The sequence below is a fragment of the Aedes albopictus genome, chromosome 3, assembly GCF_035046485.1.
Source record: "Aedes albopictus strain Foshan chromosome 3, AalbF5, whole genome shotgun sequence".
NCBI lineage: Eukaryota > Metazoa > Arthropoda > Insecta > Diptera > Culicidae > Aedes > Aedes albopictus.
The window spans coordinates 158,824,264-158,836,251 of NC_085138.1; the positions used below are offsets into that span (position 1 = coordinate 158,824,264).

An 11,988-nucleotide genomic window follows, 5' to 3' on the forward strand; every position below is an offset into this window, starting at 1 on the left:
GGTCGGTTCTGCGATTCCGGTTGAGGTCGGCTTCCGGTTCACAGGCGCCCCGACGACCAAGCTCCGGTGCTTTTTACGCGGAACTACTCGGTCTAGTCCCCGGCGGTGGACCTAGCCTACTCCGACGGAGACAACCCCGGTGGTGGAAATTCTCCCGACACCAAAAATCCCGACCAGTGAAGGGCCGAGGTCGGTCTGGCGATTCCGGTTGGTGGTTGGCTTCCGGTTCACCAGCGCCCCGACGACTCAAAACCGGTACTACGCCACGAACTACTCGGTCATGTCCCCAACGATGGATCATGCCTACTCCGTTCGCGATCAGCCATCCTCTGATCCTCCCGCCATTTTCGCTGCAATGACGACATGATCTGCACAACTGACCTATTCACCGCGCTCCACGTAACTTCGTTCTGGCACATCTCCGTAATGATGTTGTTCGCGTTCAGATTCCCAACACTGCTCGCTTTCATCTCGCTACGTTCCGCCATGAACCGTGGGCAGTAGAATACCACGTGCTCCGGTGTCTCCTCCTCGTTCGGACAGGCCGGGCAAAGTAGGGACTCTGCGTGGCCGAATCGGTGCAGATACTTCCTAAAGCAACCATGGCCTGACAGGAACTGTGTCAGATGGAAGTTAACTTCTCCGTGTTTTCTGTCCACCCATACCGAAACGTTTGGAATGAGCCGATGGGTCCATCTTCCGTTTGCGGCAGCTGGACTGCACTTTCTCAACGAGTCAGCTCTCGCATTCTTGCGGGATCCTGTCGTTCCTCGGCGGTTGTAACATTCGCAGTCTTCTTCCAGTAAGATTTTTATGGGGATCATTCCCACTATGATGCAGACCGCTTCCGTGGATATGGTTCGGTATGCACTGGCTACTCTCATCGCCATCAGCCTGTATGTGCTATTCATCCACGCCAGGTTCCTCTTCGATAGCTGTCCAGCTGCCCAGACAGGAGCGCCGTACCGAAGTACCGACGTCGACACGCTGGCAAGGAGTCTCCTCGTACCGCTACTGTCATGATCCGCACATCCAGTTTTCGACCATTTCTATCGCCGCCGATGCCCGTACTTCCACTTCGTTCAGCGACTCACCGATTACTATGAGCACGACGTCATCCGCGAACCCAACAATCTGCACTCCTCTTGGTAAGCTCAACTGCAGCAATTCGTCGTACATCGCGTTCCACAGCATCGGGCCCAGGATAGAGCCTTGAGGAACACCCGCTGTTATGCCTACACTCTTGTGTCCCTCACGCGTTTCGTAGACCAACGTCCGGTTCTGAAAGTAGCTCTTCAGTATTCTGCAGAGATACTCGGTAACCCTCATCCGGTGCAGGGATCTAGCTATTGCTTCCCAACTAGCGCTGTTGAATGCATTTTTCAAGTCTAGTGTGAAGACCGCACAATAGCGATTGCCTCTTCTTTTTTGCTTCATGGCAGCATCGGCTGCTTGAACAACTAGCCCTATAGCGTCAACTGTACACCTTCTTCTTCGGAACCCGAACTGCATCCTCGATAGTCCGTTCTCGCCTTCTGTGTAATTTCTGAGTCAGTTGGAGATCACCTTCTCCAGAAGTTTTCCAGCCGTGTCCAGCAGACATATAGGCCTATACGCCGATGGATCTTCGGGTGGCTTGCCCGGCTTCGGCAGCAGAACCAATTTCTGTCGCTTCCAACGATCGGGGAAGTTTCCGTCGTCGATACACTTCTGCAATGTGGTTCGAAACATATCCGGGTTTTGTTGGATTGCTGTTTTCAGAACCAAGTTGGAGATGCCATCTAGTCCCGGCGCTTTCTTGGGTTTTAGGCTCTTCGCTACCGTGATGAGCTTCTGGTTGGAAATACGGGATTCCTCCATATCAGCGGTGAATTCCTCATACGGCGTGGGAGGCCAGACCGTTGACTCGTGCTGAGGGAACAGTCCGTCTACTATGGCTTTCAGCTTTTCTGGACACCTCTCGGGTAGGGTGGCTGGGCCTTTTATCCTTGACATAGCTACTCTGTAGGCATCTCCCCATGGATTTGCGTCCGCGTTACGGCAGAGTTCCTGCATGCAAGCTGCTTTGCTGAGCTTGATGCCTTTTTTGAGGGCCCCTCTTGCCGCCCCAAACAAAGGTCTGCGCTCTTCCCTTTCCTCATCAGTGTGAGCCCGTTGCATTCTTCTCCTAGCTCGAAGACAGTTCCGACGGAGTTCGGCGATCCTCCCATTCCACAGCATAGCAGCTACATATGTAGACGCCGTTAACCTGAGCTATAACGAAACCCTCTATCGCGCGATACACCACTTCCTGCAGGGGATATCTTCCAACCGTCCAAATCGCAGCGGTTCCAGCTTCACCTGCTACCTAGTTACCATTTCCGGATGGGATACGGTACGCATCCGAGATGATTGCTACGTCGCACTTCGCTTCCTTCGTGGATTGGCACAGCAATTGCTGCGCGGTATCACAATGGTTGAGATTTACTTGCACTACCTCCACTGCGATTTACCGGACATCACCTGTTGGACATTTTGGGCCACCAGTAAAATGGTCCCTGCGCCCCTCATTTTCACAGATGATGCACTTTGGTGGCTTCTTCCACTCTTGTGCTTTATGACCTTCATCTCCGCATCTCCTGCACAGTTTCGATCTATCTGGTCCACGGCAGTTCCGTGCCAGATGTCCAAACTCTTGGCATCTGAAGCATATCTCCGGTTGCTGAGAAACCCGCAGTGAACATTCTGAAAACCCGACTTTCACTTTGCCAATTCGCAACGCCTTGTCGGCAGCATCCACCGGGAGCTTGATAACCGCAACCTGCGTCCCGGAAGGTTCCCTTCTTAGTCGGACTGACATTTCAACGTCTCCTATCTCCATTTGCTCCTTAATTGCAGTTTTTATTTCTTCCGCCGAAGTAATCTCGTCTATGTCGACGCATTGCAGAACCACTTCTGGCGTAACAGCTCGGACCTGTGCAGTGTCTCCCACGAAGCTCGCTGCAAGCTTCTTATACGAAGAGCTCTTGTTCTTCGAGTCCTTTTTCTCGAAGATCATTTCTCCAGACCGTGTGCGCCTGACTTTTTGTACGTCCGCGCCGAAGTCCTTAAGCTCCGGAGCCGTTCTTATGGTACGTAGAACCTCAAGGTAACTTTCCTCACGGGTCTTCACCACAATCTCTTTGCCCTTCTTTTTGATGCTTCTCCTAATTGCTTTTGGCCTTGCACCTGCGTTCGTCTGCTTTGCCTTGCCCTTTCTTTGCACAGTCTGCCACTGGGTCTCTCTGTTGCCGACACCGACCTGTTCTGCCTCTGCGGCGGCCAATCGCTTGCGCAGATTGTCTCTCTGCCTTTTAGAGCCTCCTGGCCTTCCATCTCCTGGCGAGGATCGGTGTCTCTTTGTCGCAGACATCGGTGTGTATTGAGTTCTCCAAATTTTATCTCACGAAACCTAATGCAAGCCTATCCATATACGTGAGAACAAAAGATGTTTACAAAGTTCTTACAGATAGATTAACACGGGAAATCTGAACACAAACCACTACCACACAGGAATTTGGATTGGTCAATTGTGTGTATTCCGTTCGCGCTAGTTTCTCCTTCTTGCCGAGGTTTCCCGGGACTGTTCTCGGTGTTTGCTGTTGCAGCGTTTTAGCAGCGAGAGCGTTTTTCGTCGATGCCAATTCACTTTCGGCTATTTCCGCTCTCTGCAACACTGATGTCTGTGTGTGTATGTGTCTGCGTGTATGTGTGTGTACAAAAAACTCACATTACTTTTTGGCAGTAAACCTCAGCCGATTTGAATGACCGACCCAACAAACAATTTAGCTATACAAGAGTTGAACAAACAGCTCTTAAGCAAACTTCAGTTTAAGAAACTGTTATTCAGCTATCTCTGTTTCTTGGGGATGGTTCAGTCGACGCGGCATATAGTCCTATTGTTTCCTATTGAAAATGGTTCAGATCGGTCCAGCCGTTCCGGAGTTAGGGGCTGTTCATAAACCACGTAGACCAAAATTTGGCCATCTCAAACCCCCCCTCCCCCCTCGTAGACTTTTGTCCATACAAAAATTTTGAAATTTGTATGGAGCGTAGACCCCCCCCTCCCCCCAAAAAGTCTACGTGTTTTATGAACGGCCCCTTATGGCCATTTAGATGTTCCGGACCGGTACCCCTGGGAGGGGCCAGACATGAAAATGCAATAAACCCATGCATGCGACATACCAAACCACGGTATTTTCGATCATCTGATGAACGGTAAGCAGGAAAATTGTCTCAGACCATATCAGAACCGGTAGTGTTCCAGAACCGGTTCCGGATGTCCCACCGGAAGTTGCCAAATATAAAAGAGAACCAAACCCATGCATGATACACATCAAGCAGCGGCATTTTCGATAACCTGATGAACAGTTAGCAGGAAAACAGTATCAGACCATATCTGAACCGGTAGTGTTCCGGAACCGGTTCTGGGTGTCCCGCTGGAAGTGGCCAAATATAAAATTGAACATACCACATTATTGTGACACATCAAACAGCGGCATTTTCGATAACCTGATGAACGGTTAGCAGGATAACAGTATCAGACAATATCTGAACTGGTAGTGTTCCGTAACCGGTTCTGGGTGTCCCGCCGGAAGTGGCCAAATATAAAATTGAACATAACTCATTCATGCGACACATCAAACTGCGGCATTTTCGGTAACCTGATGAACGGTTAGCAGAAAAACAGTATCATACCATATCTGAACCGGTAGTGTTCTGGAACCGTTTCCGGAGGATCCCGATGGGTGAATGCAAACTTTTTAAGGAGTGATAGAGGATAATAAATGGTGAAAAAAATGTGTACGCAAATGTTCATGTTTCAACCGTTACATAGTAATGGACTACCCGCTTGGCGCTCACCCACAGTTGATCAGCAGGAGTAAATCCATTTTATTTTGTATGGTGAAAAGCATCTAAACTTGAATTACTTGAAATAGAAAGCTTTTACTGAAAAAATATTTGGTATGCTTAAAAGTAGTCACCATTGTGCACAACCACTACCAAATATTTTTTCGAATAATGTATTCCATTTCGATAAATTTGCCTTTAGATGCTATTAGCCATACAATATTTTTGAGATTTACTTTTAGCGATTTTTCGCGTATAGAAGCTGGCGCCACATTGGTCGATGCGGAGAGTAGGAAAACAGCCGATGTAGTTAATTCATTGAACTTTACATGTTTTTGACTTTGCTTGCTTCAAACTGGCTACTACTTGAAAATGTTCAAACTTATCGCAGCTTTTTAACCCTCATTCATCTAGGGATCCTCAGGTAATCATGGAAAAAAAATGAATCCCTGGAAAAGATGATGGACGGATTTCTGAAATTTCTGATCGAACCCCTGAATAAATGTTTGGAAAGATCCCGAGGGGAATTTCGGAAGGAATCACTACGGGAATTCCTGAGGCAATCACTGAAAAAACTCCCGGAGCAGTCCATTGAGGAATCCCTGGAGAACTCCTTAGAGCAATTATGGGAGGAATCCCCGGAAAAAAATCCGAAGAAATCTCTTGAGCAATTCCTGAAGGAATTAGTGGACAAATTTTTGGAAAAATTCTTGGAGGAATTTCTGGAAGAATTCCTGAAGGAACCCCTATAGAAATTCTTGGAGAAATCCTTGGAGGAATTCCTCGAGACATGACTGAAACAATTCCTAGAGGAATCTGTGAAAGAAATCCTTGAGGAACTTCTGCACAAATTGTTGGAAGAATTTCCAAAAGTATACCTGGAGAAATTCCTGGAGAAATCGATAGACGGGTTTTTGGAGTAATCCCTGGAGGAATTTCTGAAGAAATAACAGGTTGATTTCCTTGAGGTACCCATGGAGAATTTCCAGAACGAATGCCTGGAGCAATCCCTGAATAAATTCCTAGATGAATTCCTGGTAGGATATCTTGAGGAATTCTGGGAGGGACCTCTGGAAGAATTTCAGGAACATCCTCTAAAAGTAATTTCTGGAGGAATACCCAAAGGAATTTCTGTGGGATTTACTGGAGGAATACATGAAGGTAAATAACTGAAGGAATTTTTGGAGGAATCCCCGGAGGAATCTGTAGAGGAGTCCCTGGAGGAAATCCTGGAAGAATGCCCGCAAGAATTCCTGGAAAATTGCTGGTGGAATTCCTGAAGAAATTCCAGAAATTATTTCTGAAGGAATCCCTGGAGGATTTCCTAGAGAAATTCCAGGAAGAATTACTGTAGGACCTTCCAAAAGAATTCCTGGATCAATTCCTGGAGAAACTCTTGGAGGAATTCCTGTAGAAATTCCTGGGGTAATTCCTGGAGGAATTATTGCTGGAATTCCTTGAGATGTCTCAGAAGAAATGCCTGGATGAAATCCTGGAAGAAGGCCAGGAGGAACTCCTGGTGAATCTTCAGGAAGAACTCGTGTAGAATTTCCTGAAAGAGTACTTGGAATACTTCCTGGATTGATTCGGGGAGAAATTTATGAAGGAACTTCTGAAGAAATCCCAGGCGAATTTCCTGTAGAAATTCTTGAAGAAATAGCATTAGTAGTTTCTGAAGGAATTCTTGGATCAATTCCGAAGGAATTTCTAAAGGAATTCTTAAAAGACTTTCCTGGAGGAATTTCCGAAAATTTTCCTGGAGAAATTTCCTAAGGCATTCCTGGAGGAATTTGCGAAGGAATTCCTGGAGGAAATTCCGGAGAAATTCCTGGAGGAATTTGCGAAGGAATTCCTGGAGGAAATTCCGGAGAAATTCTTGGAGGAATTTGCGAAGGAAGTCCTGAAGGAAATCCCGAAGGATTTCCTGGAGGAATTTCCGAAAGAATTCCTGGAGGAATTTCTGGAGGAATTTCCGAAGGAATTCCTGGAGAAATTTCCGCAGGAATTCCTGGAGGAATTTCCGCAGGAATTCCTGGAGGAATTTCCGCAGGAATTCCTGGAAGAATTTCCGCAGGAATTCCTGGAGGAATTTCCGAAGGAATTCCTGGAGGGATTTCCCAAGGAATTCCTGGAGGAATTTCCGAAGGAATTCCTGGAGGAATTTCCGAAGGAATTACTGGAGGAATTTCCGAAGGAATTCCTGGAGGAATTTTCGCAGGAATTCCTGGAGGATTTTCAGCAGGAATTCCTGGAGGAATTTCCGCAGGAATTCCTGGAGGAATTTCCGCAGGAATTCCTGAAGGAATTTTCGCAGGAATTTCTGGAGGAATTCCCGCAGAAGTTCCTGGAGGAATTTTCAAAGGGATTCCTGGAGGAATTTCCGAAGGGATTCCTGGAGGAATTTCCGAAGGGATTCCTGGAGGAATTTCCGAAGGGATTCCTGGAGGAATTCCCGAAGGAATTCCTGGAGGAATTCCGGAAGGAATTTTTGGAGGAATTTCCATAGGAATTCCTGGAGGAACTTCCGCATGGAATTTCTGGAGGAATTCCCGAAGGAATTCCTGGAGGACTTTCTGCAGGAGTTCCTGGAGGAATTTCCGCAGGAATTCCTGAAGGAATTTTCGCAGGAATTCCTGGAGGAATTCCCGCAGAAGTTCTTGGAGGAATTTTCAAAGGGATTCCTGGAAGAATTTCTGAAGGGATTCCTGGAGGAATTTCCGAAGGAATTCCTGGAGGAATTCCCGAAGGAATTCCTGGAGGAATCCCCGAAGGAATTCCTGGAGGAATTCCCGAAGGAATTCCTGGAAAATTCATGAAGGAATTCCTGGAGGAATTCCCGAAGGAATTTTTGGAGGAATTTTCATAGGAATTCCTGGAGGAACTTCCGCAAGGAATTTCTGGAGAAATTTCCGCAGGAATTCCTGGAGGATTTTTCGCAGGAATTCCTGGAGGAATTTCCGAAGGAATTCCTGGAGGAATTTCCGAAGGGATTCCTGGAGACATTTCCGAAGGGATTCCTGGAGGAATATCCGAAGGAATTCCTGGAGGAATTTCCGAAGGAATTTCTGGAGGAATTTTCGAAGGAATTCCTGGAGGAATTTCTGCAGGAGTTTCTGGAGGAATTTCCGCAGGAATTCCTGAAGGAATTTTCGCAGGAATTCCTGGAGGAATTCCCGCAGAAGTTCCTGGAGGAATTTTCAAAGGGATTCCTGGAGGAATTTCTGAAGGGATTCCTGGAGGAATTCCCGAAGGAATTCCTGGAGGTATTCCCGAAGGTATTTTTGGAGGAATTTCCATAGGAATTCCTGGAGGAACTTCCGCAAGGAATTTCTGGAGGAATTTTCGAAGGAATTCCTGAAGGAATTTCTGCAGGAGTTCCTGGAGGAATTTCCGAAGGAATTCCTGGCATTTTTGAACTCGGTAAGCTGATGATCATTTTTTAGTAGAATCATGACCTGAGTTCAAAAAAATACAGTAGAGCGGAAACTTTTTCGACTTTCCATACAAGGCTGTCGATTTGAAATAGATTTTTGTTCTAATTTTAAGCAAAGTTGCTCAATTCATTTATCTCTTTTTCCGTAACCAGTGCTCTGATTGAGCTGAAATTTTTACTGTAACTGGCTAACATCTAATTGAAATGTTCGTTGAGAAATAAATTTTTAGTTGATTTTTTCTTACTGAACAAAATACAAATCTTCATTATTTTTTTGTAAATTTTGCTCAAATTTATGGAGATTGGCCAATGTAATCACCAATATCTCGAATCTCACTAATTTGATGCAAAAATTCTGTTCAGATGATCGAAACATATTATATTCAGCTTTCGCATTATGCAGAAAGAATAAAAATTCGTTGGCTGCTACGCAAAATATTTGAATTTAAGTAAATTCCATATTTTTAAAAACTGTGCTCGATTTTCAGGAAAAACTCAAAAATAGTTCTACTTAAAAATTTTGGATGCACGATCTTGATATCACAACATAATTATGCATCCAACATTTTGGTCGTTGATAAAAGTTCATGACTTTCGTTTTTTTTGTAAACTACTGTTATTAACCGGTGCAGGCTCATCTTGACGAGCTCATCTGCGATATCTTCTTTATCATCTGGATTGTAACTTGTCTGAAAGCTCCCTAAAATCTCCTTAAACATCCGGAAAACATCCGGAAATCTTCAACAACTGAAGAATTACTCTACTCGTTTTTTTTTTTTTTTTTTTTTTTGCTAGGTTTCTAGCTGCACTCTGAATAAAGTTGAAACCTCTACACTAGACCCGAAGATAGAAAAGAGTACGTAATCTTTCAGAAGCAGTTTGCCAGCCGTACGCGGAAAATGATATCCATTAAGACACTGTTGCCTACTGACTCAGAAAGTTACGGTAGAAGGTTGGAAAGTTTTCAATTGGTCAGTCAGTCAGGATTTGCCTATGTAGTGTTATGGTCACACGGTTTGTGTTTGTCGTCTTGTTCGATTTTGTGGTATGGTTCAATATGTTTTTCTTCTCGTTAAGTCAGTTGTCGTATGTTTGTTTTTTTTTTCATCGAATCAATCAAACCCTGTATGTTAAAATATAGTCGATCCTGTGCCAAATTGTTTTCTTGATTTCGCTAATCGTTTTCTACTTCTTTGTGTTCATCTCTAGTGTCCTTAAATTGTCATCGGTCCAAAACCCACAGAAACATGCAACTGAACTTCTGATATTTTTCTGTTGGTGTCAAAATGCCATCTAAGAGATAAACAAAAATACGTCAAGTTGGTCAGTTGATTGCAATAAAATTTTAAAATAATAAAGATTGCTTGTCAACTATTATGTATTCGTCCTCCTACAAATACTATGAAAAATGTTCAAATTCGTTCAATTGTCATATCGGTCCAAGTATCGGTCCTACCTAGATAAAACCATGTCATTTTCTCAAGCGTAGCCTAGAAATGTCAACCTAGTCATACACAAGTAACGTTGTTCAGTTAATAAAAAGCAGTCAGTTTTTGTCCAAAATGTCACGTCGAACGCATTGACGTCAACAATGCGTTTAAGTATTCGCACGTTAGCTTCGAATCTATCAGCACAATTAAGTGCTGCAAATCTCCTTCCCACTATTAATTCTTCGGTCGATTTTAATTGCTTTATTTAAAGAAAATATGACCAACTAACATGGTAAAAATTCGAAAAAGCGACTATGACATTAATAAATTACTATTCAAAATCAACCGAGAAACGTGGGAAATAGAGCCCAAACAACATTTTAAAGTCAGCTGGCTGTAAAAGGTTCCAAAACCTGTCACAAATCGTAAAATAATTTTATTAGGATTTGTAACGATCATCAAAACCTTCTTAAATCCAACCGACTTGGAACTATTGCTTGGGAATAGACTCTAATGAGCCCTGGCGGATCCTCCATGTTTATCGAGCATGTCTGATGCATATGATCAGCCATACTCCATCTGCAGCAGCCGGTTCGTGATGAACCGTTGGAGGCGCATTAAAGTGTTAAAAAGGTGATATGTTTCACTAAAGAACACTACATTACAATAATCAAAATGAAACTCCTTCACTTTAATACCGTCAACCCCTGCGAACTTGGCCAGGGAATTACTCTACTCGTTTTTATACGTTTATTTCAAATTTGCCGATGCGAGACATCTATCTTGTTTCACATGTTGCTCAAACTGTCTAATAATTTCACTTTCCGGAAAGATCAAAGTTTCGTAAACGGTGCCAAATTCATCTCCCGGTGAAACATTATCGTTAGCCAAAATCGTCGTGATGATCTTCACCCCGTTCGGAACGCTGACAATTTTCGTGTGACTCCGGTAGAATCTGGTCGAGTCCTGAGAAATGTCTTCCACGGTAATTTGCTCTATCACTGGCGGAACGTTGTCGTCGTCGTACTCAATGGAACCCCTGAAACGAGATTTGATTCAAAAAGACGAACCTGAATGGAACCGATTGATTGAGGTGATCTTTTGATGGTACCGCCGATTGTTTCCACTCAAGACTGGCGCACTTTTGCGGTCTGGATCGGCTCTTTTGGAGCTGCGTCGATTTTCCTTCACTTGAATTTTGCGCTCAAACAGCTGCCGCATTGCATTTACCCGTGACTTTCCGGTGGGATTATCAGTCCCCCCAACTGGTGGTTTGGGGCACAGGAAATCTCCACAGCAAGCAACTGGCTGGGCATGTTGAAGCTGGCATTCACATTCAATGGTGCACATTTTACGAGATTGTAAAAGGTTCAATAAATAGATAATTTGAAAGTTTTAGAAAACTACACAAACAATTTTTCTTCCGGAGTGTGTGACTAAACTGACGCGAAGGTATTTGATAATAAATTGATTTGCCAAGGCATTCTATGATTTAAATACACTGTTCGTTTACTGTTCGGTTCAAAAACTTCTCCAGAGATTCTTTTCGATTTTTCACAAGGATTTCTTTGGTAATTCTTTCAAAGGCTTTCTAATAAATTGTTCCAGTGGTTTCTTTAGAAAACTTTCCAGAGATTCCACCAATGAATTGTACAGAAACTGCTCTAACGATTCCCACATGAATGTGTCCAGAAATTTCCTCAGGAATTCAACCAGAAAATCCTACAGGATATCCTTCAGAGATTCTTTTAAATATTACTAATTTTAGTGATTCAGGCAGGAATTTTGCCAGAGATTCCAGTAGGAGTTCATACAAAGTTTCCTTCAAGATTTCCTCTATGCATTTTTCCAGAACTTCATACGGTTTTTGCCTTTCTCGTACACCAAGGTGTACCGAAAGCAAAGATGTCCGAAAGGCTATATGTTCACTCCAAAAATGAAATTTCGATAGAGCCCCCAGAGGGGCAAGTTTCATATACCAATCGACTCAGCTCGACGAGTTGAGATGATGTCTGTGTGTGTGTATGTGTGTGTGTATGTATGTGTGTGTGTATGTATGTGTGTGTGTATGTGTACAAAAAAAGGTCACCTCACTTTTAGATAGTAAATATCAACCGATTTTCACGATCGACGGCTCATTCGACGCGGAATCTGGTCCCATTGTTTCCTATTGAAAATGGTTTGGATCGGTCCAGCCGTTCCGGAGTTATGGCCATTTAGGTGTTCCGGAACCGGTACCCCAGGAAAGGGCCAGAC

At 44.2% G+C, this 11,988-nt stretch overlaps 2 protein-coding genes across 2 annotated transcripts; both read right to left on the reverse strand.

The window, feature by feature from the left end:
• Positions 1-2,488: 2,488 nt before the first annotated feature.
• LOC134290420 (uncharacterized) lies at positions 2,489-3,391 on the reverse strand. Its single transcript, XM_062857561.1, has one exon. It carries the CDS (start codon positions 3,389-3,391, stop codon positions 2,489-2,491), a length of 903 nt encoding a protein of 300 aa, XP_062713545.1.
• A 6,002-nt stretch (positions 3,392-9,393) lies between these two features.
• Positions 9,394-11,222, reverse strand: LOC115266184 (uncharacterized). The gene is made up of 2 exons (XM_029872152.2): positions 10,844-11,222; positions 9,394-10,771 (listed from the first exon to the last, which is right to left on the reverse strand). Exons 1-2 carry the CDS (start codon positions 11,080-11,082, stop codon positions 10,483-10,485), a joined length of 528 nt encoding a protein of 175 aa, XP_029728012.1. The 5' UTR covers positions 11,083-11,222; the 3' UTR covers positions 9,394-10,482.
• Between the last annotated feature and the right edge of the window lie 766 nt (positions 11,223-11,988).

Coding starts and splice junctions, on each gene's coding strand:
- LOC134290420 (XM_062857561.1), bottom strand. CDS start 3,391: ATGTCTGCGACAAAGAGACACCGATCCTCGCCAGGAGATGGAAGGCCA.
- LOC115266184 (XM_029872152.2), bottom strand. CDS start 11,082: ATGTGCACCATTGAATGTGAATGCCAGCTTCAACATGCCCAGCCAGTT. Junction 10,772..10,843: donor TTGAGTGGAAACAATCGGCG/GTACCATCAAAA, acceptor ATCTCGTTTCAG/GGGTTCCATTGAGTACGACG.